At 34.9% G+C, this 24,635-nt stretch overlaps 1 protein-coding gene and 1 non-coding gene across 2 annotated transcripts; one reads left to right on the top strand and one right to left on the bottom strand.

Moving 5' to 3' along the window:
- The first annotated feature begins 3,295 nt into the window (after positions 1-3,295).
- On the top strand, positions 3,296-7,236 carry LOC120083010 (G-type lectin S-receptor-like serine/threonine-protein kinase At4g27290). Its single transcript, XM_039038487.2, has 7 exons — positions 3,296-4,630; positions 4,999-5,118; positions 5,340-5,479; positions 5,838-6,048; positions 6,157-6,394; positions 6,490-6,640; positions 6,722-7,236. Exons 1-7 carry the CDS (start codon positions 3,343-3,345, stop codon positions 7,028-7,030), a joined length of 2,457 nt encoding a protein of 818 aa, XP_038894415.2. The 5' UTR covers positions 3,296-3,342; the 3' UTR covers positions 7,031-7,236.
- A 12,408-nt stretch (positions 7,237-19,644) lies between these two features.
- Positions 19,645-19,751, bottom strand: LOC120084274 (small nucleolar RNA R71). Its single transcript, XR_005483639.1, has one exon. It is a non-coding gene; the product is annotated as a small nucleolar RNA R71 (small nucleolar RNA).
- Between the last annotated feature and the right edge of the window lie 4,884 nt (positions 19,752-24,635).

Here is a 24,635-nt window from a genome sequence, read left to right as displayed (position 1 = left end):
CAAATACGGTGTCTATAGTAGTTAGCTATTTCTACTTAAACCAATTGTTCAGATGGATCCAAGCAATAAAGTTATACACATATACATTAAACAAGATGAACTTCTACTTATGCAAACCTTGTTAGAATATTAATTTTTTCTTCCAAACACATTAAGGACTTAACCACTCATTGTGAAGAAAAGCAAGCACATGGATGGATGAGAGATGATGAAGATCATGATTTATATTAAGAATGAAGTACAATCACACTATCAATGTCATAATAGAATTCAAAAGAGAACATATAGAATGGACGAAAGAAATGTGAGTTAGAAGTAAAAGTGTCATGCCGCAGTCACAGTCTTCTGCTTCCTTTGGCTATCTTGATCAACTATCTATACTTGGGCAAAAAACTGAATGATGGCTCTCTCCTTTTTTCTTCCTCCTCTTTTGAAACTAAAGGAGTTCTCCTTGAGAATCAAAAGAAGAAAAGCTTGGGCAAAGAAGGACAAAGAAGTAGTTAGGGAGAAAAAACCAGAGAGAAGAGAGTGAAAGTGTGCGAGACTTGAGCTATTTATAGTTTCACTTGATATTTTCTCAAACCTCTCTCTAATGATTGTCTGACACACTTTGCATTTAATTTCATACCTTGTCCCACCGCTTTTCCCCTGTCATCAGTTAACTGGCTTTGTCAGTCTTTTTCAAATTAGCTCCCAACTTGCACTTTGAACATATCATTGGCCATGCATTTGTCATCTTCTTGCTGTATACTTCTTTTCAACGCATGGTTCCACTTTCAACGCATAGTTAAGTTGGTCTGGTCTTCTTATATGTTCACCTATTTCAACCTTAGCTTTCTTTTACAAGTCTTGATACTATTGTATTCCAAATCCTACGTTTATAGAGGTTAGAATTGTAACATTTCAGGATGAATAGTTTTGCAGGTGTGTAAATACAAGGATAATCTTTTTGCATGATTTTCTAAAGTTAATACATTTTCCATTGAATTTCCCTAATTATTCTAAATAAGAATCAAAATAACTTGTAGTTCTACAAATTATCAGTTATCAAATAAGTTTTTGTTTTTGTTTTTATTTTTGTTTTTGTTTTTTTTCTTTTCCAAAGAACAATAAATTAAAATGGTTACTAAACACATCTTTATTTTTCAAATTCTTAAAAAAAAGGAAAACGAAAAACTAAATATAGGAAACAAAAACATTATTAAATAAGGGTTTAAGGTTTTGTAGGATGTAAGGGAAGATGAATTAACTTTAATTTTTTTCAACATGTCGGAATAGGAATTCGAACTTCAGAATTTAATACTTAAATTACTTAAGTTATATTTAGGTTGACTAGATCAATTGACTTGGTAACAGTCTTGTAGAAGTACTTTCCATAACATGATTCTTAAATCCTATTGTTATTGTATGATTAATATTCCAATTTGTGATTTTAAAGAAAAAATCATTTCAAATTTCTAAAAAACGAGGCGCCCGTGATAATATATTGAGATCATACAAGGAAGACATTAATTTTAAAAATAGTTAACAAAATGTTATTTGGATAAAAAGAATAATAATATCTAGAGTTTCAGTATTATTAAAATTATTTAAAAAGATGAAATAATACAATTCCACATCGTCGAATGTGTAACTTACACCAAATATTTGTAGGAAATCTGCAAGAGGTAATGGTTTTAAATGAAAAAATTGTTAAAAATATTTTTTAATATATCAAAATATATATTTTATAATATTTAAAAATAAGTTGGTTTATTTTTCTTTATTTAAAAATAGTTCGACAATTAAGGATAGTGTTTTGCAACTATGTCTTCTACCTTTGAGATTTTGCAAATAAGTCATCTAACCAAAACACCTTTTAAAATTAACCAAAATTCAACGACGAACCTGCAACGGTGTTCCAGATAGCAGCGGACCAGCGAGGACAACGACCGATCATGCGACAGAACAAAGAGAGGTTGAACGAGATTCAACAGTTGCAGGCGAAGGCGATGAAATTTGGAGAAAGATCATTGACCGGATCTACGCATAGATGGTTCTGAGATGACGACTTGCAATTGGCGATGCATCTGTGGAGCTGCTTGCCTTCGTCGTACCGCTGCCCGTCAGTCAATTGCCAGCCACGTCACTTGTCAATCGTTGGCTGTCATGGTCGATAAGCTTCCTCTTTGAGTTTCTCTCTCCCTTCTGTGTAGTATCCCTCCCCTTTTCAACTTAAGGTGATACATAAAGGAATCCTAATTAAATGAAGATCTATTTAATTATAAAATTGCCACAAGCCTTTATTTACTTAAATACCTTTAAATTCAAAATACTTAAATAACTAGTTATTTTCGAGCCCTAATTAAATGAAAATCCATTTAATTACAAAATTGCCACATATTACATTGTTTTCATTTTTCTTTTACCTAATTTTAGAACTAAAGCATTTATGAACTTTTCAAAGGGCTAGGATAATTATATAATTAAGGATTAAGAGAAAATTAACTATTTCCTCGTTAAATTAAGCATGACATAAACTTTCCTAATAAAAAAAAGCATGTTGAAAAGTTCATATACTTTCCATCTTTTCCGATTTAGAGATAAAAATAAAAATTCAAAATATAAAACGACTGATATAATTTTAAAGCATTTTTTAAAGTATATTAAAAAACCAATCAATCTGTTTATTATTTTTATTTAATAAGATGATAGAATATCAACATAATTAAGTAGAATCTTCATATTTGTATGATATTATATACATTTGAAACCACTTCAAAATGTCTCGTATCAATAGAGATAGTTGAATCTAACAATCTAAACGGTTATCTCTTTAGTTCTTAATCAATGTTGAATTTTACTTGCATCGAACAATCTAATAGATATCATATTTGAATCTTATCTTCTTATCTTTACATACTATTCAACCCAAAAATAAATTATCAAAACGAGAATAGCTCAACTGCATATGATAGTATTATTCTTATTAATCCGGTCTAAGTCAACTATACAATTAGGTAGCTCTTGCTTCCAATCCAAGAGATATTCAACGACTTGAGCTACACTAGAGCTATCTACATAATTTCTACAAGTAAACAAATATATGGAAGAAATTGACAGGAGCCAAAATACATAAAACTAAATCAAGTCATTATTTAAGTATTTCAGATTATAAGTATAGATTTATCTTAGTCAAATACACCGATTCTAATTCCAGCAAGTAAAGCAATAAAATTGAGAAAATCTGTACTCCAAATTGAAACTTTCAACTAGTTTTTTAAAATTAAAAGGTGTGATAGACAAGACAGATATCATATTATAGTTCAACAATTTGAAGTCAACGACTAGTTTTCTTTCTATATGAACACTCCCAATATTCTAGCGCCTGAATTAAGAAAAAGAGTCATGGAAAATCTTAGCTCTAGTTGCCATCTTTTCTCTTTACTCGTTTTCAACACACTCTTTGCTCTGTTTTCTCGAAACTCGATTGCAGCCGAAAGCATAAAAGCAGAGCAATCCATTGATGACACCCAATTCATTGTTTCAGCCGCACACAAGTTTGAATTGGGATTCTTCAATGAGCCCAAATCTTCGAATAACAAGTATTTAGGAATATGGTACAAGGGCATTCCCAATAATGCTGTCGTTTGGGTGGCAAACAGAGACAACCCCATTGTAAATTCCTCTGCCACTTTAAAATTCAAAGAAGATGGAAACTTAGTTGTGGTCGATCAAACCGGAGAAGCTTTTTGGTCTTCAAATTCGGCAAGATCAGTCAGAAACCCTGTAGCCCAGTTGCTGGATTCAGGGAATTTGGTGTTGAGAGATTCAGATTCAAGCTCTGAAGATTATGAATGGCAGAGTTTTGATCATCCTTCTGATACTCTGTTACCGGGTATGAAACTCGGGTGGGACTCAAAAACAGGGCTAAACAAAAAATTAACAACAGGAGAATTCATTTTAAGTGTCGATATAGATGGGCTTCCTCAACTAGCGATTCGTAAAGGAAACAAAACGATTGTTAAAGGAGGGCCATGGTTTGGTCATGGCGGCCCCAAAGGGTCTCAAGATTATGTAGCCAATTTCGTTTATAATGCTTCATTTGAGATCTCCTTTTCGTTTACTGATTTGACCAGTGGACCTTCAAGACTTGTGTTGAATTCAGCTGGTTCTCTTGTTCATTATGCATGGAGAAATGAAGAAAACGATTGGCATACATCGTTTACACTTGAAGCAGAGGGTTGTAATGACTATGAATTGTGTGGGAATTTTGGTGTTTGTAGTTCTTCAGTAACAGCAAGTTGTAGTTGTTTAGATGGGTTTGAAGAAAGAACAACACAAAATTTTTCAGATGGGTGTGTGAGAAAGGATCCAGAAATTTGTGGAAAGGGAGAAGGGTTTAAGATGATAAGAGATGTGAAATGGCCAGATTCAACAGGGGATTTGGTGAAAATGAAATTAGGCAGTGGACTAGATTGCCAGATGGAATGCTTGACGAATTGTTCTTGTTTAGCTTATGGTGTTCTGAAAATTCCTAATGTTGGCCCTGGCTGTGTCAGTTGGTTTCATAAATTGATTGATATTTCATTTGTTCGTGATGTTGGATCTGGAGAAGATCTCTACCTCAGAGTTGCAGCTTCCGAATTAGGTATTTATTTGGTTAAATTACAAGTTTAGTGGCTGATTTCCGTGTAAAAAAAAACGTTTTGAACCATAAAAATTTTTCAACACTTCTATGGATTGTGTTAAAAAAGTCTCTGAAGTTTCAAAATATTTGATAAGTTCGTAAATTTTCTATTGTACATTCAATTTCAAAAAACCTAGTAGTATTAGAATTGAATAACAAAATTGAAGATTTGGAGATCTGTCACATTTTTTTTTCAAGTTTAACGATTAAATATACACGTAACTGAATGAGATCGTCGATAATTTGTAATTTAATATGTTATTTCTTAGTTTAAACACTCTTTAGAACATTTATAGTGATTGAATTCATGAAAATATTTTCGATTGTAGAAACAAAGAAGAAATCTAAGAAGAAGCTTATAGTTGGTGTGGTTGTGCCGACAATATCAGTGATGGTCTTCTTGGCATTAATCAGCTTGTTTATAATCAGGAATAAAAGAAGATCAAGAGGTAAAGCTTTTGACTAATAAAAAACACTGATATCTACTGATAAATTTTTATCAATGTCTATCACATAGTATCAATGATAGATTCCTATAAATTTTTATTACAGATAGACATTGATAGAATTCTATCAGCCTTTATAAAAATATTAAATTTTGTTAGTTTAGGTAAATAATTTCCCTTATTTATCTATTTTTGAAAATCCTCCCAAATCTCATATCATGTAGGAAATAATGAAGTTGCTGCCATAGAAACTCCAATTCAAGAAAATGAACTTGAAATGCCTATTTCTACAATTGAAGTTGCTACAAATCATTTCTCTATTTCCAATAAAATAGGAGAAGGTGGCTTTGGGCCTGTTTATAAGGTAATCTTTCAGGGTAGTTTATAGAATATATTTCAATTTGCAAATTTAACTTTAATATTTTAAAGAAGATTTCAAATATTGACGGTTATAATTATAACAATCTGATCCAAAGTATGAGTAGATATAGTATAATATAAAAAAAAGTTACAAATATGATAAAATTTAGATAGTATATCAATGATAGACTATATTAGTGATAGGTTATATTGCTAATAAGTGTCTATCAGCAATAGAAGTCTACCGCTAATAAATTTTACTATATTTGCAATTTTTGTTGTACACTAAGTTATTATTCCTAAAAATACTCTCCATTGTAATTATCCTAATTTTTCTTTTCTAAATTATTACCTTTTTGTAGGGAAGGCTTTCATGTGGACAAGAAATAGCCGTTAAAAAATTGGGAGAAAGCTCTGAGCAAGGGCTACAAGAGTTCAAAAATGAGATCCTTTTAATATCTCAACTTCAACATCGAAATCTTGTCAAGCTTCTTGGCTTCTGCATTCATAAGCAAGAAACTTTACTCATTTATGAATATATGCCCAACAAAAGTTTGGACTATTTCCTTTTTGGTTGGTGCCCAAATATATATCTTCTTTTATACTTGCATTTCTTTGGACTTCGTTTTGCTTCTCTGATTTTATAAAACACTGATATGAGTTAAAATCCCTAAATTGTAGATGTTCAAAGACGTTGTTTACTCACTTGGCCAATGAGAATTCAAATTATAATTGGCATTGCTCGAGGACTTCTTTATCTTCACCGTGATTCAAGACTTAGAATAATACATCGAGATCTTAAAGCTGCAAATATTTTGTTAGATGGTGAAATGAAGCCAAAAATTTCAGATTTTGGCATGGCACGCATGTTCGGAGAAACTCAAATGGAAACAAAAACAAAAAGAATTGTTGGGACCTAGTAAGTAATAAAGATTCCATCAATTTGGGATCCTATCTATCTGATTTACATTTTTTAATATTCTACCATATAACAATTTTAATACTTTGATACAGTGGCTACATGTCTCCGGAGTATGCAATAGATGGTTGCTTTTCATTCAAATCCGATGTTTACAGCTTTGGAGTTGTACTTTTAGAAATAATCAGTGGGAAGAAGAACAAAGGCTTTTTTCATCCAGAACATCAACTTAATCTTCTCGGACATGTAAGTATTAGAAAAAAAAAATAATCTTCTTGCAAAACCTTACTTTTCCACATTGATCATGTCAAATTGTAATTATATCAGGCATGGAATTTTTGGAGTGAAGGAAGAGCTATAGAATTAATAGACGACACATTGGTGGGTCATGTTCAAGAATTTGAAGCACTACGATACATAAATATTGGACTTTTATGTGTTCAAAGACGTTCAGAAGAAAGGCCAATCATGTCATCTGTACTTTTCATGTTAGAAAATGATGAGATGCAATTAATTCTTCCTCAAAAACCTGGATTTTATGAGGAAAGATTCATATATGATTATGATTCATCATTAGGGGATCAACTAACCTCTATCTCAAATAATGTTACTGTCACTTTAGTAGACGGTCGATAGTTTTGTAGAATAGTCAACTAAAACTGACTATATGTTTAATTTTTTATCATGTTAATTGTATCATTCATGGGTTTTTTTTCTGTTGTTCTAGCAATTTATTCTTTTGGTCTTTTGATTGTCTCTGTGTAGTAGGTCTTATAAATTGAATGATATACAACTGTTGTAAGATTGTTGGGAATGAGTATAATGTAGAAATATTAAGGAGACGTTTGGGGCAAGGAAATGGTTATTATAGTTGGGTTATAACAGTTTGTGTTTGGAGTATAGATTATTTTAATTTGAATTATAATAGTATGTGTTTGAGGCGTGAACTATTTTAGTTTGAAAAGAAAATAGTAAACACTATAGCAAAGAATAAAAAAATGATAAATGTAAAATAGTAAAAATGGTAGCAAACAGTAAATACATGAAATAGTATTGATTATAACTAATTGAGGACTACAAAATAGTATTTACCGTAGGAAGATGTGGTTATTATAGTCTTAAATAATCTTTATCCCAAATATTCCGTAAAAATTACTTATATATTATTTTTATATGATATATTAATAACAAACATAATAGCAAATGCAAAACAATCAATGATAGATACGATTATATTTCTATCCTTGATCGATCTATCACTGATATATTAGAACCAGTTATGTCTATCAAATAGATATAACAGTGATTGACCGATAGATCTATTAGTAGTATTTTAGTTATTGATATTTACTGATAAAAGTTAAATTTATTCATATCTATAAATTATTTTGGATGGTGCGAACTTTACTAGATTGTCATATATATTATTGCCCTTTTATAATAGTGATTGTCATATATATCTGCAAATAATTACTTGCACCGGACAAAGCGCCGCCTTCACCAACACATCACCGCAATAGCTCATCTCCCTCATCAGACTAGCAACTTTAAGTAAGAGACTCAGCCACACTTTTAAAAGCATTTTTGCAATGAAACAACAGATCCATATTCTCTGCCACAGCACACACAACACTTCTAGACTGGGATATGTTTCTTTGCGAGGTTCAAATTTGTTGGGAGAATGCCATGAAAAGGCTTCCAAAGAAAAATTTTGATTTTTGAAGGGAGCTTAGATCTCCACACTTTTTCCCACCAAACACAGTTGGGCCCCTTGCTAGAGGATGAGCTAACACCTTTCGACTGAATGAACAACATATAAGCACTACTAGTCGTGAATCTCCCATTCTTAGTGAGATACCATACCTAAGCATTAGGAATCATTGTTCTACACATCGAAATCTCCAAGATTTGCTCAACATCCTCCTCCCATAACCACTGCCTCAATTTGATTGCATCCCAAACCCCTCCTAACTATCAATTCACACACTTTCAAATTGGCATTCGTCCCTGAGTAAGGGATAATGGGCCTAAAATAATGTTCCCTCGGAATCCATGGGTGGGTGTAAACAAGGGTATCCTCTCTCGTCCCAGTTCTTCTTTTGATACCACCCTTCGACAACTCACGCCCCCACAACACACTACGCCATACATAAGAAGGACTATACCCCTCGATTGCTTCATGAAACTCCTTATCACAAAAGTATTTCTCTTTAAATAATCTAACTAGAAGGGTATTCAGGTTTTGAAGGATTCGCCAGGCTTGTTTCGCTAATAATGCTTGATTGAAACCTTCAAAATCCCTAAAACTCCTTCCACCAACCACTTTAGAAGTACATGTAAACTTCCAATTCATCTAGTGAATGTTCCTTTTGCCCCCTGAAGATCCCCACTAAAACTTACAATAGCTCTAGCCACACCATTCCAAAGAGATTTCGGGAGCTTTAAACACGACATAGCATATGTAGATAAGGCTTAGACCACAACTTTGAGCAAAAGCCTCTTTTCGCTCTATTGAAAACATGTTTCCTTTAAAGAGATCAATCACTATTTGTACATTTTCATTTACAAATTTAAGCTCCCATCTCTTATTTCTTGACATATGAGATGGCAACCCCAAATATTTGCCCAAGCCAGTCACAACATTCATCTCAAGCAATCTGCCCATTTGGTTTTTGCAATCTTGGGGAATATTAGGACTGAGCAACAATGCGGATTTGTTGAAATTAACACAGTGCGCATAAGCCTGCTCATAAATATGTAGGATATTCTTAACAAGGTTACAAGCAACAGACGAAGCCTTACAAAACAGGAACATCAACAAAGAATAAGTGAGATATCTATGGGCTATTTGCAAACTTACAACCAAGTAATCCTCTATGTGATTTTCAGCACTAATTAAGGAGGATAAGTATTCCGTGCAAATAATGAATAAATAAAAGGAAAGAGGGTCACCTTATCTTAAACCCCTTTAGAGGAAAAGACCTCAGAAGGTTTACCATTCACTAAAACTGAAAAGTTCACTGTTGTCACACAGTCCATAATACGCTCTGCCCACTGAGAACATAACCCATCTTTAGCATCAATCCCTGTAGAAACCGTCGCTCAATCCTGTCATATGCTTTACTCATGTCAAGCTTAGTAGTAGTCAAGCCCTCCTTTTCACTCCTGATGTTTAAGATATGATGTAGACATTCCTGACTCATAAGGACGTTGTCAGAGATCAACCAACCGCAGACAAACGCAGTTTGAGATTCAGAAATAATGTGAGGTAGGGTAAGCTTCTAATTTACTAACATACACTTTAGGAACGACTTTGTACACCACATTGCATAAGCTAAAGTCAATAGCTTTCATCGTGTTGTTTTTCTTTGGAACCAACACTAAATAATTGGTATTAAACAGTTGGTCAGGCAGATTTTGTCGCCTAAATCTAGACCAAATAATTTAAATTGTTTCCACTAAATATGTAGTGTAGTGGTAGCAATGAGTCGAACATAAGGAACTTTTGAATTTCTCTATCAAGCAGTTTACAACTTTTGAATTTCATGAATAGGGATTAATGGTGATGGAATTGGTGTTAAATTAATTTAATATTTGATATTAAATTAATAAAATTAATTAAATTATTTAATGGATTATTAATTATTAATTTTATTAGAAAATTTAATTTTTGAATTAAATTTTGTATAATTAATTAAATTTCAATTTTAATTAAAGAATTAAAATTGAAAATCAATTTTATTTTAAAAATTAGTTTCAAAATGAAAAAAGCAAAAAATAAATTGAAAAATGGAAAATTTTCAAATGTGGGATTTTCTCACTTTGATATAGCACCTTAGTCATACCTCACTAAATTTTCACCTAAAAATCTCAAGGTGGAGCTGGTCATTTCTTATGCAATAAGATTACATGCTATGGCTCGATTAAAACACTTAAAATTGGAGTGGAAAGGTTCATGCAATCTAATGTATTTTGTTGAAGTCTCAAGGTTGAAGAAGAGTTCTTCAAGACTGTTGAACTAGTGACCTTTCTCCTCTCATTCCCTAAATTTCAACTTGCTTTGAGTCCCACAACTCAATCTAAAGCTCCTAGAGAATAGTATGGAAGCTCTAATGGTGGTTCACGACCAAAAGAAGAGGAGATTGTAGCTGAATTTCAAGTTTGAAGATCTTTAAAGGTATGTATGAAACCCTCTTAATATCTCATGAACATGTCTATTTCAAAGCCAAAATTGATGAATTAGAATGCTTTATGATTATGTTTTCTTCCGTTGTATGTTTTCTTAAACCAACATATACATTATATTAATTGTATCTTATACAATTAATTTTCTTATTTAATTTGAACAACTCAAATTAATCCATAATTAATTGATTCTTTTTTTACCCTTAGTGAGCTAACAAGGGACCTTGTGGACCTATAGATTAGAAGCTTCAATGATACGAGATTTCTTAAATAATCTCTTTAATTAAATTAATCAAAACTTATTAATTGCAGGTCACTCCCCTAAAGACTCACACCTGCACTTTTCACACTGTAGATATATTTCTATGTCCATGGATATAACCAATCAATAGTAAGTCGACCCTTCACGAATCACTCGTAATTGCAGCTGGGTCAAATTATCGTTACCCCTATGGTTACATCTAACTCTTTAAGTATCACTGATCCCTCTAATGAACAAATAGTTTATAGTTCAACTATAAACTAATCCCTTTGGGGCCAGTAAGAGGGTGAGACCTCAATGTTCAAGACTCGAAATCAGCTCTTAGGGGAGCAATTCATCTACTTACCCTACAGACGGGAATGAGTGAATTTCATCGTGTGTAGCTATACCGGACAATCCCTAAAATGGTAGACTTATTGAGTCGGTGAATCTGGTCACCCTCACTTATACAGATCAAATGATTGTCATGATAAACAGGAGTTTATAATTCACTCAGGATTAAGGTTGAGTCACCTATGATCATCCTATGAAATGTTAATCTCTTCAATTATGGCACTATAAAGAGAGACTAATCATTCTGTGGTCCGGTCTTATACAAACTTTTTGTATAGGATAACATCATTTACATGTCTCTACGTAAACGATTAAGATTAAACCGTTTGTAACACTTTATAACTCTTGTAACAATTAAAAAGTGGGTCATATCCTACGCTCACCAAGATAAGGTACTCAACCTTATCCATATACTACAGACCATTTAGGTTATTACTTAAACATGATTCACCTGTATGTCAACCACATACATGTTAAAATTACATCAAATAATCTCGGATCTTAATTTATTGGATTGAGTTACACAAGTCTAAATATCAAATAAAATAACTCCTTATTTTATTAAATAAATTAATTTCGTTTATACAACCATGAGATTTAGGACACAATCTTCGAACAAATCCTAAGTCTTTCAGATTCACATTAAAAATCGCCTCCCTTGAAGCATTCTATAGTAGGCTTATTTTTTGTGGACCCACCCATTTTCTCCATACTCCACGTTGCCTCATTCAGATCCGATGGGAAACAAATTTAAAAACTTCACTTAACAATTATTAAGGAACAATCAATGTTTCGAAGAATGTTTCAAAGTATCAAAAGCAATAATGCCATCAACATAAAATACATTGTTTTCATTTCTTACATAATTATATAAAATCAAAGCATTCAAGAATTTTTCAAAGGGCTCAAATAATTTATATAAGGGCTAAGAGAAAATTAGATATTTCTTCTCTAAAAATTATAAAAGAAATTTAAATAAACTTTTGTGATTAAAATACACATGTTGGAAAGTTCATACAAGTTTTTTTTAGTATAATCGGTAGGAGGATTTAAACCACATATCTCATTATCAATAACACGCTCATAAATCAATTGAATTATGGCCACTTTGGCTCATTTTCAGCTTTATTAATATTAATTGATTTAATGATAGAAATAAAAATGACTTAATTATATAAATAGTGGGTTAGTTGAAAATTTATGAATGAATAGTTTTTTCATTACGTTTAAACTTTAAATTGTTTAAATTAAATTTTAAGTAAGAAGGAGAAAGAGGGGAAAAAAACAAAAATTGGTGAATAAAATTAATTTTTTTTTTTAGAATAGGTGATATTATTATACAACAACCAGAGGAACCCATAACCTGGGATCAAGGCATCAAAGCAACAAAACACAAGAAAAGACAGTGCAACAAAGTAAAAAAAAAAACCAACAAGATAAGACCAGAACAAAACCAACATATAAATGCAAAACTCGCAAATCACCATGGAGAAAGCCAAAGAAAAAAAACCCAAAATCCCGCAAACTAGGGACAACAACAAAACAAAGAACCACGTAAAGTTCAAAAAGAAAAAACATCCGCAAACACACTAGATAAGACCAAGAAGATCAACCTGTTAGGAAGCAACACGAGCACGAACCGTAGAGACCATAAGGTGAATTAGAGTAGACACCGACCTCGGTCGACCTCCATGCAGCCACCGATTACGCTCTTGCCAGATGTAGTATATAGAAGCACACTAAAAACACGGAACAACTTACTACGCACCCCCTTACCCGACCCACTCGGCACAACCAACTCAACTCTACATCCCAACCCGCCATCCGATGCAACGAACCCAACTGACACAACATACCAGACCACACCTCTTTCCCAAACCTACACTCAAAAAATAAATGATCCCACGACTCCACACCCCCCCTACACAGAAGGCACCCCCCTCTAACAACACACCCTAACTCCTCAACCAATCCCCATTCCCAGCCTATCCCTCACAGCTAACCATGCACAGAAGGAGTGACGTGAAATACCACAGAGGAGGAAGCCGCCGCCACCACCCTACACTTAATAGAGTCATTCAACCCCCTAACATTCTAGGAACACCACATCATGAACCTTGCAAGAAATCACACCTACCACCTCCCACTGAGCCTTTGCCCAAACTCCTGGACATCCCATCCATAACAGACAACGGATCAGGATCTGCCTGCACTAGTGCCAATGCCAACGAGTCTCCCCCCTCATCACACAAAACATCAAACTGATTACGATCATCACCATGCTTTACAAACCCCGTAATTCCAGGGGACCCATAAACTCTGCTCCTCAAGGGTGCCGAACCCGGTGACCCACTGCCACCCTTATGCCCTACACCTTCTCTATCACACCTACGACGACTAACCATAGTAAACTCATCAACACTCTCCACACCCTTATTCTCATCCACTGAGCTAACTCCCCTCGCAGCAATACCTAAGTCCCGCCCCTTCTTCACACTCTCAATTCCCCCATTCTCCCCCAAACATCCCTCATTAAGTGCCACAATACACAACTTTTGACCCTTTTCCACACCCTGTTTCTCATATACAACCCCACATGCCCAAAGGAACCACAACAAGTACACCTACGAGGTTTCCACTCATACACTACTGGAATAATAAACTCCTGACCCCGCATTCTAACAGTGACTGAAGGGGGTATTAATGAATCACCATCCACCTGAACACAAACCCTCGCATACGATAACCGTCGTCACTCTCTTGTTGTAACATCAAAAGAGACAGGTTTACCCACAACACTAGCTAACACTGCTAAACCTCTATCCGTTCACAACTCCAGGGGAACACGCTCTAGTTTAATCCGAATAGGAACAGAATAAAAAACAAAGGTTTCAGGAACAATACTTATGAACCACTATCGTAATAAGATGGGCTTACCACCCAAGTGTCACGGACCATTCTGCAGCACCCAATCCTGTGACTCCACCTTCTGAAATTTAAAGATAATCAAACCATTCTCCAACAAAGTAATAATTGGCATCTCTACACGTCTCTAAATTCTCTGAATAAGTCGAAAAATAACATAATACAGAAGTTTGGCATCCACAAACTGACCAACCAAAGATTTCTCCCACAAACAAACACCCTTATCAATAATCTCCTCACAAGGTTCAACTATAACTTTATCATTTTCAACCAACGAGGGAATGAACTCTAAATTACCCCTCAACTTAGACCCAAAAAGGGCCGCCCATGAAATTCCCCCTTTCACGCCGGAACCAGAACCACCAGAACTACACCCCTTCTCCAATCAGTCCGACTTTGGACCAAACCCCCTAGCTAAATCGATTTTGGGAACCGACTCCTCCCGCTCACAAAGAACCCTGTGTCCACTGAACGACCCTCACTTCCACAAAGCCTAACCCGTGAAACCTTCTCACTGCCTGATTTCTGCCTCCCCTCTTCCGAGCCTTCCAACTCCGGCCTAACACCACACGACCCACCCACCAAAGCTCTCATGCCTTTCGACCCTATCCCCAGCTCCCCTTGCACCAGTCCACTCCCTTCACTTAGCCTCAGACCACTCCTAACAGGCTGGCTCACCCCAGCTCCCTCCAAGCCCAACCCAACACCCCTTACAACCCAGTTTACATCCGGGCCCCCAACACCCCCGAGGCTCCCAGGCACACCCTTCACTTCCTACACCCCAACTCCACATGAGCCCAAACTCCCCTGCCCATCAGCTAACCCAAAACCCAGCCCACCCCGTTCATCCCTCACAACTCGATTTTCTTCGGCCTCTAGGTTAGACGACAGAGGCTTCTTCAACCCACCACTCCTCATTCCAGACCCTTCACCTTCCTCAGAAGAACAGTCAACCAAACCAAAATCCTTCACCTTTGAAGAACGAGCACCCAATCCTAAATCGATCTCTAGTCTAAGCAGACGAAAGGGTTGACAAGCAACTCGACCTGCATTCTTCTCCTTCAATCTTAAAGGCCACCGCTTACACACCATCATCACCAGCTCTCACCATGGTTAAACCCACACCTCAATACCTCAAATCTATCAATGCCCGAACCTCAAATCAAAGTCTTGACGTCTAAAAACACCTCAGTCACGAACGAAGCAAACGGACAACCACACCAACGAACCCTCTACCCCTAACCAGCGAACGATCAGACGGTGAACCAGCGAACGAACGAATGACTGATTTGAAGCGGAAAAATATAACCCACACCAGCGAACGAACGGTCGGTGTACCAACGAAAGAACGAACGACCGACCCGAGCGACACCTAAAGAAGCCGACCGGTAAGCCTACCCCCGTCGAATACGATCGGCGAAGTTTGAAGCAGCGGCCTACGAAGGTCAACCACCCCAACCCAAGCAGCGACAGTAACCTTAGAGAGAGCAGCCCCGAATAAAATTGTTTGATGTAATTACATTTAAAGTATTATCTAAAAAAAGTTACATTAATAGTTATAAAATGATTCTTATAAATAAAAGTGACATAATATGATATGTTATTACCTCATGGATAATTGTTTGACTATTTCTTGTAATTGATTGATTTTTGCAAAAAAATAAAGAAAGAAAGAAAGAAAGAAAGAAATGTTTCTTTTATTTATATTGAAGCTTAAGAAATGAATAGTTATTATACATATATGATAGCACTGAAAATGTGTTGTCTTGTTCTGCTTAATTTGGGAATGTTCTTGGATTTTATATGTTTATTTGATGAATTTATAGATTTCAAGCACTTAAGAGGTAGAACGGGACTTTCAGTGAAGAAGTGGAGCTCAAATGGGTCAAAACGGAGCTTAATTGCATCAACTGGGAAAGAGAAGGCCAAAATGACAAGAAATGCCCCTAGATACGCAGTGCACAACGTAACGGCACTAACGCCTGATGCTTTTTCCAAAAACACCAAATTTGGTGTAGCGCCGCGGTGCTCCAAAGTCTAGGCACGCATGAATTTCCATCAGTGCCGAAGCGTTGCACCCTAGTGTTGCGGTGCTACCACGACTTTTTAAATAAGAAATTTGCGCCAATGGTTAGGGGATCTCGAATTTCAGCCGAACTCCACATGTTCTCTCTTTTTTCGCTATCTCTTTTGTCTGTTCATGTACCTAAACAATTCTTGGATGTCCATCATGATAATTATGGGCTAAGGTAACTTGTTCTAGCTTTGATTTTAGAACTTTTTCTCTAGTTTCATGTGCTTGTGAGCTTTTGAAACGAACATTGATGTATTTACTTGATTCAATTATGTTCTTATAAGATTATGATTATATTATCAGACACTTGTGGATTTTATGATTGATGCATTTTGATTAACATTTGATACGTGATATATAATCTTATGTTGATCACTAAGTAGCAATAGGTTAGATTAGCTTGTGGATCAAATTATTCTACCAAATCTAGAATTGAATTGAATGAATATTTATTCATCGTTTTTCCTGTTGAATATTCCACCTAAAGTTTTCCTAGATCTTAATGCAACTAAGACAAAGTTGGATTTGCATCTTTTTCTTCAATTCAATTTGGACAAGTTAGTTGATTAGGACAAACTAATTGGCTTTTTCAATTAGAGGTTAGGTATAAATAAACAACTAATTCAAGTAATGAAAAGTCAATGAACAAATACATTGAATAGAGAAACTCTGTAATAACCCAAGCTAGGCTATCTTCACATTTTTGTCTCAACTTTTCTTTCTTTAAATTTATGCAATTTAATTTCTCATGCAACCAATCAACTTCAACCCCCCCCCCTCCCCCCCCCCCCCTCCCAGTTATTTCAGGCTATAAACTACTTGATAGAGTAATTCAAAGGTTCACTGTGTCCGACCCGTTGCTACCACTATTACATATTTAGTGGAAACGATTTAAATTATTTGCTCCGAATTTAGGCGGCGAAATTTGCTTGACCAAACTGGCATCGTTGATGGAGAACCAAGTAGTTTCTCTATTGAAAGGATTTCAATTCTTTATTCGTTCTTGAATTTTTCTTTGTATGACCCGATCCTCCCAAGGATCTAGTTTGTAGTATTTTGTAGAGCTTTGACAGGAGGAGAAGAGATGAAGGAGAGAAGCTAGAGTTGAACAAATTTGTGTGGAAGGCACTGAAGAAGAAGTGTCTTTACAAGAAGAAGTGGAAGAGATAATGGCTCAACTTGAGTAAGAGTTTAAATTAAGGGACCTTGCTGCCCCTAATGTTTACCAACACCCTCTTTATTGGGATTGGTGTCCTAATTCTCCTGAAGTCTCGTAGTTTGTAAATTGTACACATTCTTATGAATAAAATAAGAGTTATTTTATTTTGCATTTACTCATATCCAATAAACAAAGCTCCATGGTTATTGTATGTAAACTTTAACATGTATATGAGATATACGAGTGGATCATGTCTTAAGTGATAACCTAAAAAGATCTATAGTATAAGAATTAAAGAGGGATACCTGATCCTGGTGACACTATGGATACAACCCGCTTTGTAGAGGTTTGCAAGTGTTGTGAACTACTACAGATGGTTGATCCTGACCATTCATGTGGAGACATGCGAGCGAGGGTGTCCTATACAAAGAGTTTGTTTAAGACCGAACCATGAGATGATTCGTCTCTTTATATAATACCATTGATACTTGAGACTTACATCTCACCTAAATGGCCATAGGTGACATGATCTTAATCCTGAATGTTTTGGGAACTTCTGCCTTTGAGGGTGATCCTTTGATTAGTATGGGTGAGAATGGCCAGATTGTCAACTCAACCAACCTACCTTTTTGGGGATTTGTCTAATTTGGGAGTTGGGAACTCAGTTACACAAGATATAATTCGCTCCTTCCCGAAGCAAGGGTAAGTAGATAGATTGCTCCCTTAAGGGCTGGTTCCGGGTCTTGAACATAATGGCTACAACTTCTCTTTGGAAAAGAGGACTCGGTCATAGTAGGACTATGACTTATGTTCATTAGAGAGATCAGTAGTACTTAAGGAGTTAGATGTAACTACAAGGGCATAACGATAAATTGGCCCAGCTGTACTTACAAGTGATATGTGAAGGGTTATCATACTATTGATTGGTTGATATAGACACAAAAATATATCTGTAGTTAGGAGAGTGCAACTATCAATCTTTAGTAAAGTGCCTAGCAGTTAACGGATAGTGGATCCCGTGACTAAAGAGTTTAGTCAGTTATTCACGTACTATTGGTGCTTCAAGCTACAGGTCCATAAGGTCCCCTTGGTAGCTCAATAGATTCAAGTTGAGAATCAGTTATTGAGGTTGATTTAAAATGTTCAAATTGACAAGAGGAAATTCGATTATGTATGATATAATTGGTGTGATGTATGAGATACATCAAGTGGAGGATTAATGTAAATATGATTTACATTAAGTGAAATTGTTTTCCTAATTGAGTGGAAGATTATTGAGTGGGAGGTTATTGGTAGTTCTATGGTAACTGTGAGATAAAAGAAAAAATGTTTTCCTAATTTTAGAATAATTGCTACTTTTGGAAAGAAACTCACGAAGATGCTGTCAAGTGAAATTGTTTCACTAAACGATAGCTGATAGAGAGACTAAATGATTATGAAGTGTTACTATACGATAGTTCACTTAGCTGGTCGTAGCTAAATGATCGCAGGGCATCGTCTATACGATAGGTTGCCTTCTTCTACACGATTGAGCATTCGTCTATACGATAGACACTTCTCATCTCCCACTTACTCAATTGTCTATACGATTTTTATTCCTCCAGTCTCGTCCTCTAACCAAGTCCATACAGAGCCCACACTCCTGAATTCTCACACCGAGAATACCAAGGTAATCATCGTGGTGGTGTCCTCACTCAACTCGACTGCGTTCGAGGTTTTGGAGGTCGTTCATTGTGTGTTCGCGTTGTTCGTATAGTCGTTGCTGTTGATCGTTCTATTCTTCGAGACCGAACAAGCATTTGTGATCGCGAGAGTTTGAGGAATGAGTTTTCAAGGGTATGATACTTTATCCCTTGATTATATTAAACCATGTTGTAATTTCGTATTGTGCTTGACCTATTAGTTTCCATTTATTGAGTGTAATTATTAGTATTCAATATCAAATGGAATTTGGAACAATCCTTCCACTGCCCATAGAAATCCTCATGTCATATTTCTTTCACTATTTGCGTCACATATCCCAAGCCTACAGGTAACATTAAGCTTAAGTCTTGATTGATTCACTTACTACTTGTTTTCTGTGGCTTGGTAGGAGAGGACCCATACAAGCACTTAAATGAGTTTTATATCATGTGCGATGGCATGAGACGGCATGGTGTGGCGAAGGAGATGATGAATCTGAGTGTTTCCCGTTCTCCCACAAGGACCACGCCACGTATTGATTTTACTACCTTCTAGCTGGATTAATGGCCACATGAGCTGAAATGAAGAAGCAGTTCTTGGGGAAATTCTTTACCACCTCTAGAGCTGCAAGCATAAGAAAAGAGATATATGGCATCACCCAGAATGGAGGGGAGACCATACATGAGTATTGGGAGTGTTGCAAATGCCACTGTGGTAGTTTTCCACATCATCAAATCTTTGAGTGCTTCTAATACAGTACTTCTATAGAGGGATCGTCCCTCGTGATAGAGGTAATGTTGATGCAGCTGTAAGAGGTGCACTAGTTAATAAGACCCCTTTAAAGACAAAAGCACTCATCTTTAACATGGCAGCAAGTGTCCAACACTTTGGAATAGGAGCCTCCTACCCTCCAACATCTTTACAAGAGGTAAATGAACATAGAGTTGAACTTGTTGAATTGTTTGCTCTTGTGAAACAGGTTTTCTACCAAGGCACAACCCTAGGAGCCTATATCTAAGGTGAGCTATGCTTCCAATCAGCAAAGTGGACAGATGTACACTTAAAACCGTTGGGGAAATCAAGGAAATCAGGGACAAAGTAGCTCAAGAATGCCTTTCGAGGATGTGGTGAAGAGCTTAGCAGATACCACTTCACAGCTTATGCAGAGCCAAAAGACAACCTCTCTCACATGCAGAACATGGCCAATCAACTTTTCTAACTGGCCAACACGATCAATAGGTTAGATGCTCAATATGGGAAGCTCCTTTCCTAGGTAGTGTCTGAGGTACAAAACGTTAATGCCACTTCTACTATTTGTTGCATTGAAAACTCCCTGATGCTTACTTCTGAGCCAGTTAAGGTGGTGAGTGAAGAGGATACTGAGGAGAAGATTGTTAGCCCATCAATAAGACGTGAGGTAAGATTTGATCCACTTCTTAATTTAAAAGCTAATATCCCCCGTGCTCCTTTTCCTAGTAGGTTGACTAATGTTCAGGGATGATCACATAAGGCGGAGATGAAATCTATCTAGTCTTCTAGAGATAAGAGCCCTACTACAAGGGGAAAGAAGGTTTTAGTTGAAGCCTCGTCATAGGAAAAGAGAGAAAAAGAGGTCGAACATGAGGTAGTATCACAAGTAATTTAACTGTTAAGAAGGAGGACCCATCTACATTTTCTATGCCATGTCAAATAGACACTAGAAAATTTGAGCATGCTATGTTAGATCTAGGGTCTACTATAAACATTATGCCTACTTCTATTTAAAAGAGTTACACATCCTGCACCTGCTGATATTTTGGTGCAGGTAGCTAACCATTCTTTGGTTAGGTCAGTAGGATTGGTTAAAGATATGCTTGTTAAAGTCAAAGGCCTAACTTTTCCTTCTGATTTTTATGTTATTAATATGAATGTTGACTCCCCTTCTTTTGAATTATCTGTGTTGTTAGGTCGACCCTTCTTAAAGACTTCTAGGGCTATAATTGATGTAGATAAAGGGTCATTAACTCTAAGACATGAAGAAAAGTTTGATTTTTTTTTTTTTTGTTTCTAATATTCCCTATACTGCTCATCCTGCATTTTATAGTTCTATTCTTGTTCAAAATAGTGGCAAACCTCCTAAGTTGAGGGTGGAAGATGCTGACACAGTTGTTATAGTTTACGCTATTTTGTTTGTGTGCTTTATATGCATACTCATTCATGTTGTGCGGTTTGTTATGATGATAAGTTGATGACAGCGGTTTGTTATGATGATAAGTTGATGACATACTCCCTTGTGATTTTTCTTGTGTAAAATGATGTTTTAGATGATTAATCATGATTTTTAGTCCTTTTTAAAAAAATTTCTTACTTTTTATGCACGTTTAAGTTCTTTTTCTGTCTATATTAGATCTTGCATTCTTAAAATTGTATTTATATGGCTTGTATTTTTGTTGTCACACCGAAGAGCTCCATTTATTAGATAGTGTCTTGTATGATCGGTTGTAATTAGAGATGTCCACGGAGCGGGGTGGAGTCGGGGATGCCATTCTCTGTCCCCATCCCCACTTTCCATTGCATTCCCCATCCATATTAAATTTTCCACGGGGATCGGGGCAAGGATTCTTCATGGGGAATTCGTAGAGATTCCTTATTTTTTTTTTCCGTTAGTTAGTTTTTTTTTTTTTTGAAAAAACCAATTAATTAAAATCATTAATGTGGGTAAATTTTAAATAAGCAATTAACTCTATCACTAAATTGTTTATTATGATTAGTTTTACATAAAAAATCTGAATTTAAAGATAAATTACTTAAATTTCGGCCTAAAAAAACCAATCAACTTTTTTAGTAGAACGAAATAAATATAAATCAAATTATTCACATATATAATATAAATTTGAATAATAAATTTAAACATATTTATTATCTTGACCAATAAACAATTCAACTTGAAATTTAAATGTAATATTTATATAACAATATTAATAATAACATAACATTAACTAATTATACTAAATAAATAAATAGAGACTAACCAGGGCAGGACGGGGAACAGGGCGGGGATGGAGATGTGGAATACATTCCCCATCCTCGTCCTGTTTAGCTCACAGGAAATGTTTTGCCCCCACTTCCTCCTCCATTCCCCACCTAGTCGGGGAATCCCCGTCCTCATGGGAAAATTGGACGTCTCTAGCTATAATATAATACTGAGAGAGAAAAACAATCTATATGCCTACTTTAAAATATGAAAATGAAATGTTGCACTGAAAAGATAATATCATGAAAAAAAAATTAACTTGTAATGTCATACATGACTAGGGATAGAAAAAGCTACCTTTATTATGATTAGTTACGACACTTGCGAGAAAAGTGTGAGTATAGTTCCCTGATGCGTAAAAGCTAATACCCCTAGGTAAAATAAATGTAAATTTAGTGCCCTAGAGATTAACTTCAGACACCTCAGTTGACATATTACTGCTCAGATTTTTTTTACACTTGACGGTTAGTGCATGAGCCAATGTAGGAGAAAACAAATTGAGAGCTATTTAAAACCATTATGAGTTGCTAGGACTTAGTTAGAAGTGCTTTAAACTCATTCTTCCATGAATGAGTTTAGAATCAATTTTAAATTGTGCTTCAATGACTGATTATGAATTGATTTCATTATTGAGTGCAAACTAAGTCCTAGGAGACTATTAAGATTTGAGTAACGAACCATGCATGTGAGTAAGCATATTATTGCATGACTGTATGTTTTATTCTACCATGCTCGATGACGATCAAGAATTAAGTTGGGTTGTTTGATAGCACTGAAAATGTGCTATCTTGCTTTGCTTAATTCGAGATTGTTTTTGGATTTTATATGTTTATTTGATGAATTTATAGGTTTCAAGCACTTAAGATGTAGAATGGGCATTAGTGATGTAGTAGAGCTAAAACATGCCAAAATGGAGCTTAATTGCATCAACTGCGAAAGAGAAGGCCAAAATGACCAGAATGTTCACTGCGCTAGCGCTTGCATTGCAGCGTTGCACCCTAGTGCCACGACACTATCACGATTTTGTAAATAAAAGAGAGGTCTCAAATTTCAGCCGAACTCCACATGATTTCTCTCTTTTTTCCATTTTTTTTGTCTGTTCGTGTGCCTGAACAATTCCTGGATGTCCATCATGATACATGACATATAATCTTATGTTGACCACTAAGAAGTGATAGGTTAGGTTAGCTTGTGAATTGTATTGTTCTAATGAATATAGGATTGAATCAAATGAATATTTAACCATGGTTTTTTAATTTGGATTTGCATGTTTTTCATCAATTTAATTTGGACTAGTTAGTTGATTAGGACAAACTAATTGCTTTTTCCAATTAGTTCGGTTAGGTATGAGCAAGACTTCGAGGATGATAGTACGAGCACTATGTCAGTTGAGTTACGCTCTTGTTGCCAAACATTTAATTCAAGTAATGAGAAATTGACGATCAAGTACAGTGAATAGAGAAACTCCGTAATAACTCAAGTTAGGCTTCTTTGCATTTTTCGTCTCAACATTGCTTGCTTTAATTTTATGCAATTTAATTTCTCTTGCAACTAATCAACTTCAAAACCCCCTCCCCTTGTTGCTTCGGGCTCAAAAGTTTCCTGTGTTCGACTCATTACTACTGCTACTACATATTTAGTGGAAATGGTTTAAATTATTTAATATGAATTTAGGGGATGAAATTTTCCCGACCAATATAAAAATACTTTTTACACAGTAGTTGTGTTTTTCCAAAAGTCTTAGTTTTTTATAAAGAAAATAATGATTTTTCTTTTATTTATTTTGAAATCTACAAAAATGAATAGTCTTTTTATATACAAACAAATCATTTGTTACACATAGTTATGATTTTCATTCTTCTTTTTTTTTTTCTTTCTTTTTTTTTTTTTTTTGAAAAAACAAAATAAATTATTTCCTTGCATTTTCTTTTTTTAAAAAATATTTTTTAGTTCTTTTAAATAATCTGAAAAATAATATGTTTTTATGTTCTTTTAAAAAATTGTTTTTACAGTTTCATCTGATTATCTACATTGTTCAACAACACCAATGTAAATTCAAAATGATTGAAGACGTCAAACAAAAATGAAAGAAACTATCCATAAGACGTGAATAATAGCTATTTAAGTTGGCTATACAGTAGTGTTTTTTTCTTTAGTTAATTTTAGATTAAAAACAAATTAGTTTGTTAAATGTCATTCTCCAAATATTTTAATTTTGTTTAACGAACTTTTATTACTTTTTTTTTTTTTTTAAATTTGTTTAATCGCATTAGCCTGATTTTTATTGCTTTCTTCATACAAAGATTTTGAAGGGCAATGTTTATTTTCATTTGATTCTAATTATAATTTTTTAACTTGTCAAAATAGTATCCAAATTATAGATATAAGAAAACAAACCATTGAAAATTAATAATGGAATTCACATTTTAAATATTTAACAAATTATACATTATACATAATATTTTCCTAAATTTGAAACCAACCATATCTCCATTTGAAAATTTTAAAAAAAAAAAAAAAAAAGAAATACATTCTTTAAACAAAAAATAAAGGAAAAAGATAGGTGGAGTACCTCTTCATCGACTTAAAGGAGTTTCTGAATTTCAA

The sequence above is a fragment of the Benincasa hispida genome, chromosome 8, assembly GCF_027475165.1.
Source record: "Benincasa hispida cultivar pf3 chromosome 8, pf3_genome.v1.1, whole genome shotgun sequence".
In the NCBI taxonomy this organism is placed as follows: domain Eukaryota; kingdom Viridiplantae; phylum Streptophyta; class Magnoliopsida; order Cucurbitales; family Cucurbitaceae; genus Benincasa; species Benincasa hispida.
This window is presented reverse-complemented; position numbering and strand designations above follow the sequence as displayed.

What these genes read in the sequence shown, in the direction of transcription:
- LOC120083010 (XM_039038487.2), top strand. Translation starts at nt 3,343, where the DNA reads ATGAACACTCCCAATATTCTAGCGCCTGAATTAAGAAAAAGAGTCATG. An exon ending in TTTGGACTATTTCCTTTTTG is followed by an intron (nt 6,049 to 6,156) that starts GTTGGTGCCCAA and finishes CCTAAATTGTAG; the next exon opens with ATGTTCAAAGACGTTGTTTA. An exon ending in AAAAGAATTGTTGGGACCTA is followed by an intron (nt 6,395 to 6,489) that starts GTAAGTAATAAA and finishes ACTTTGATACAG; the next exon opens with TGGCTACATGTCTCCGGAGT.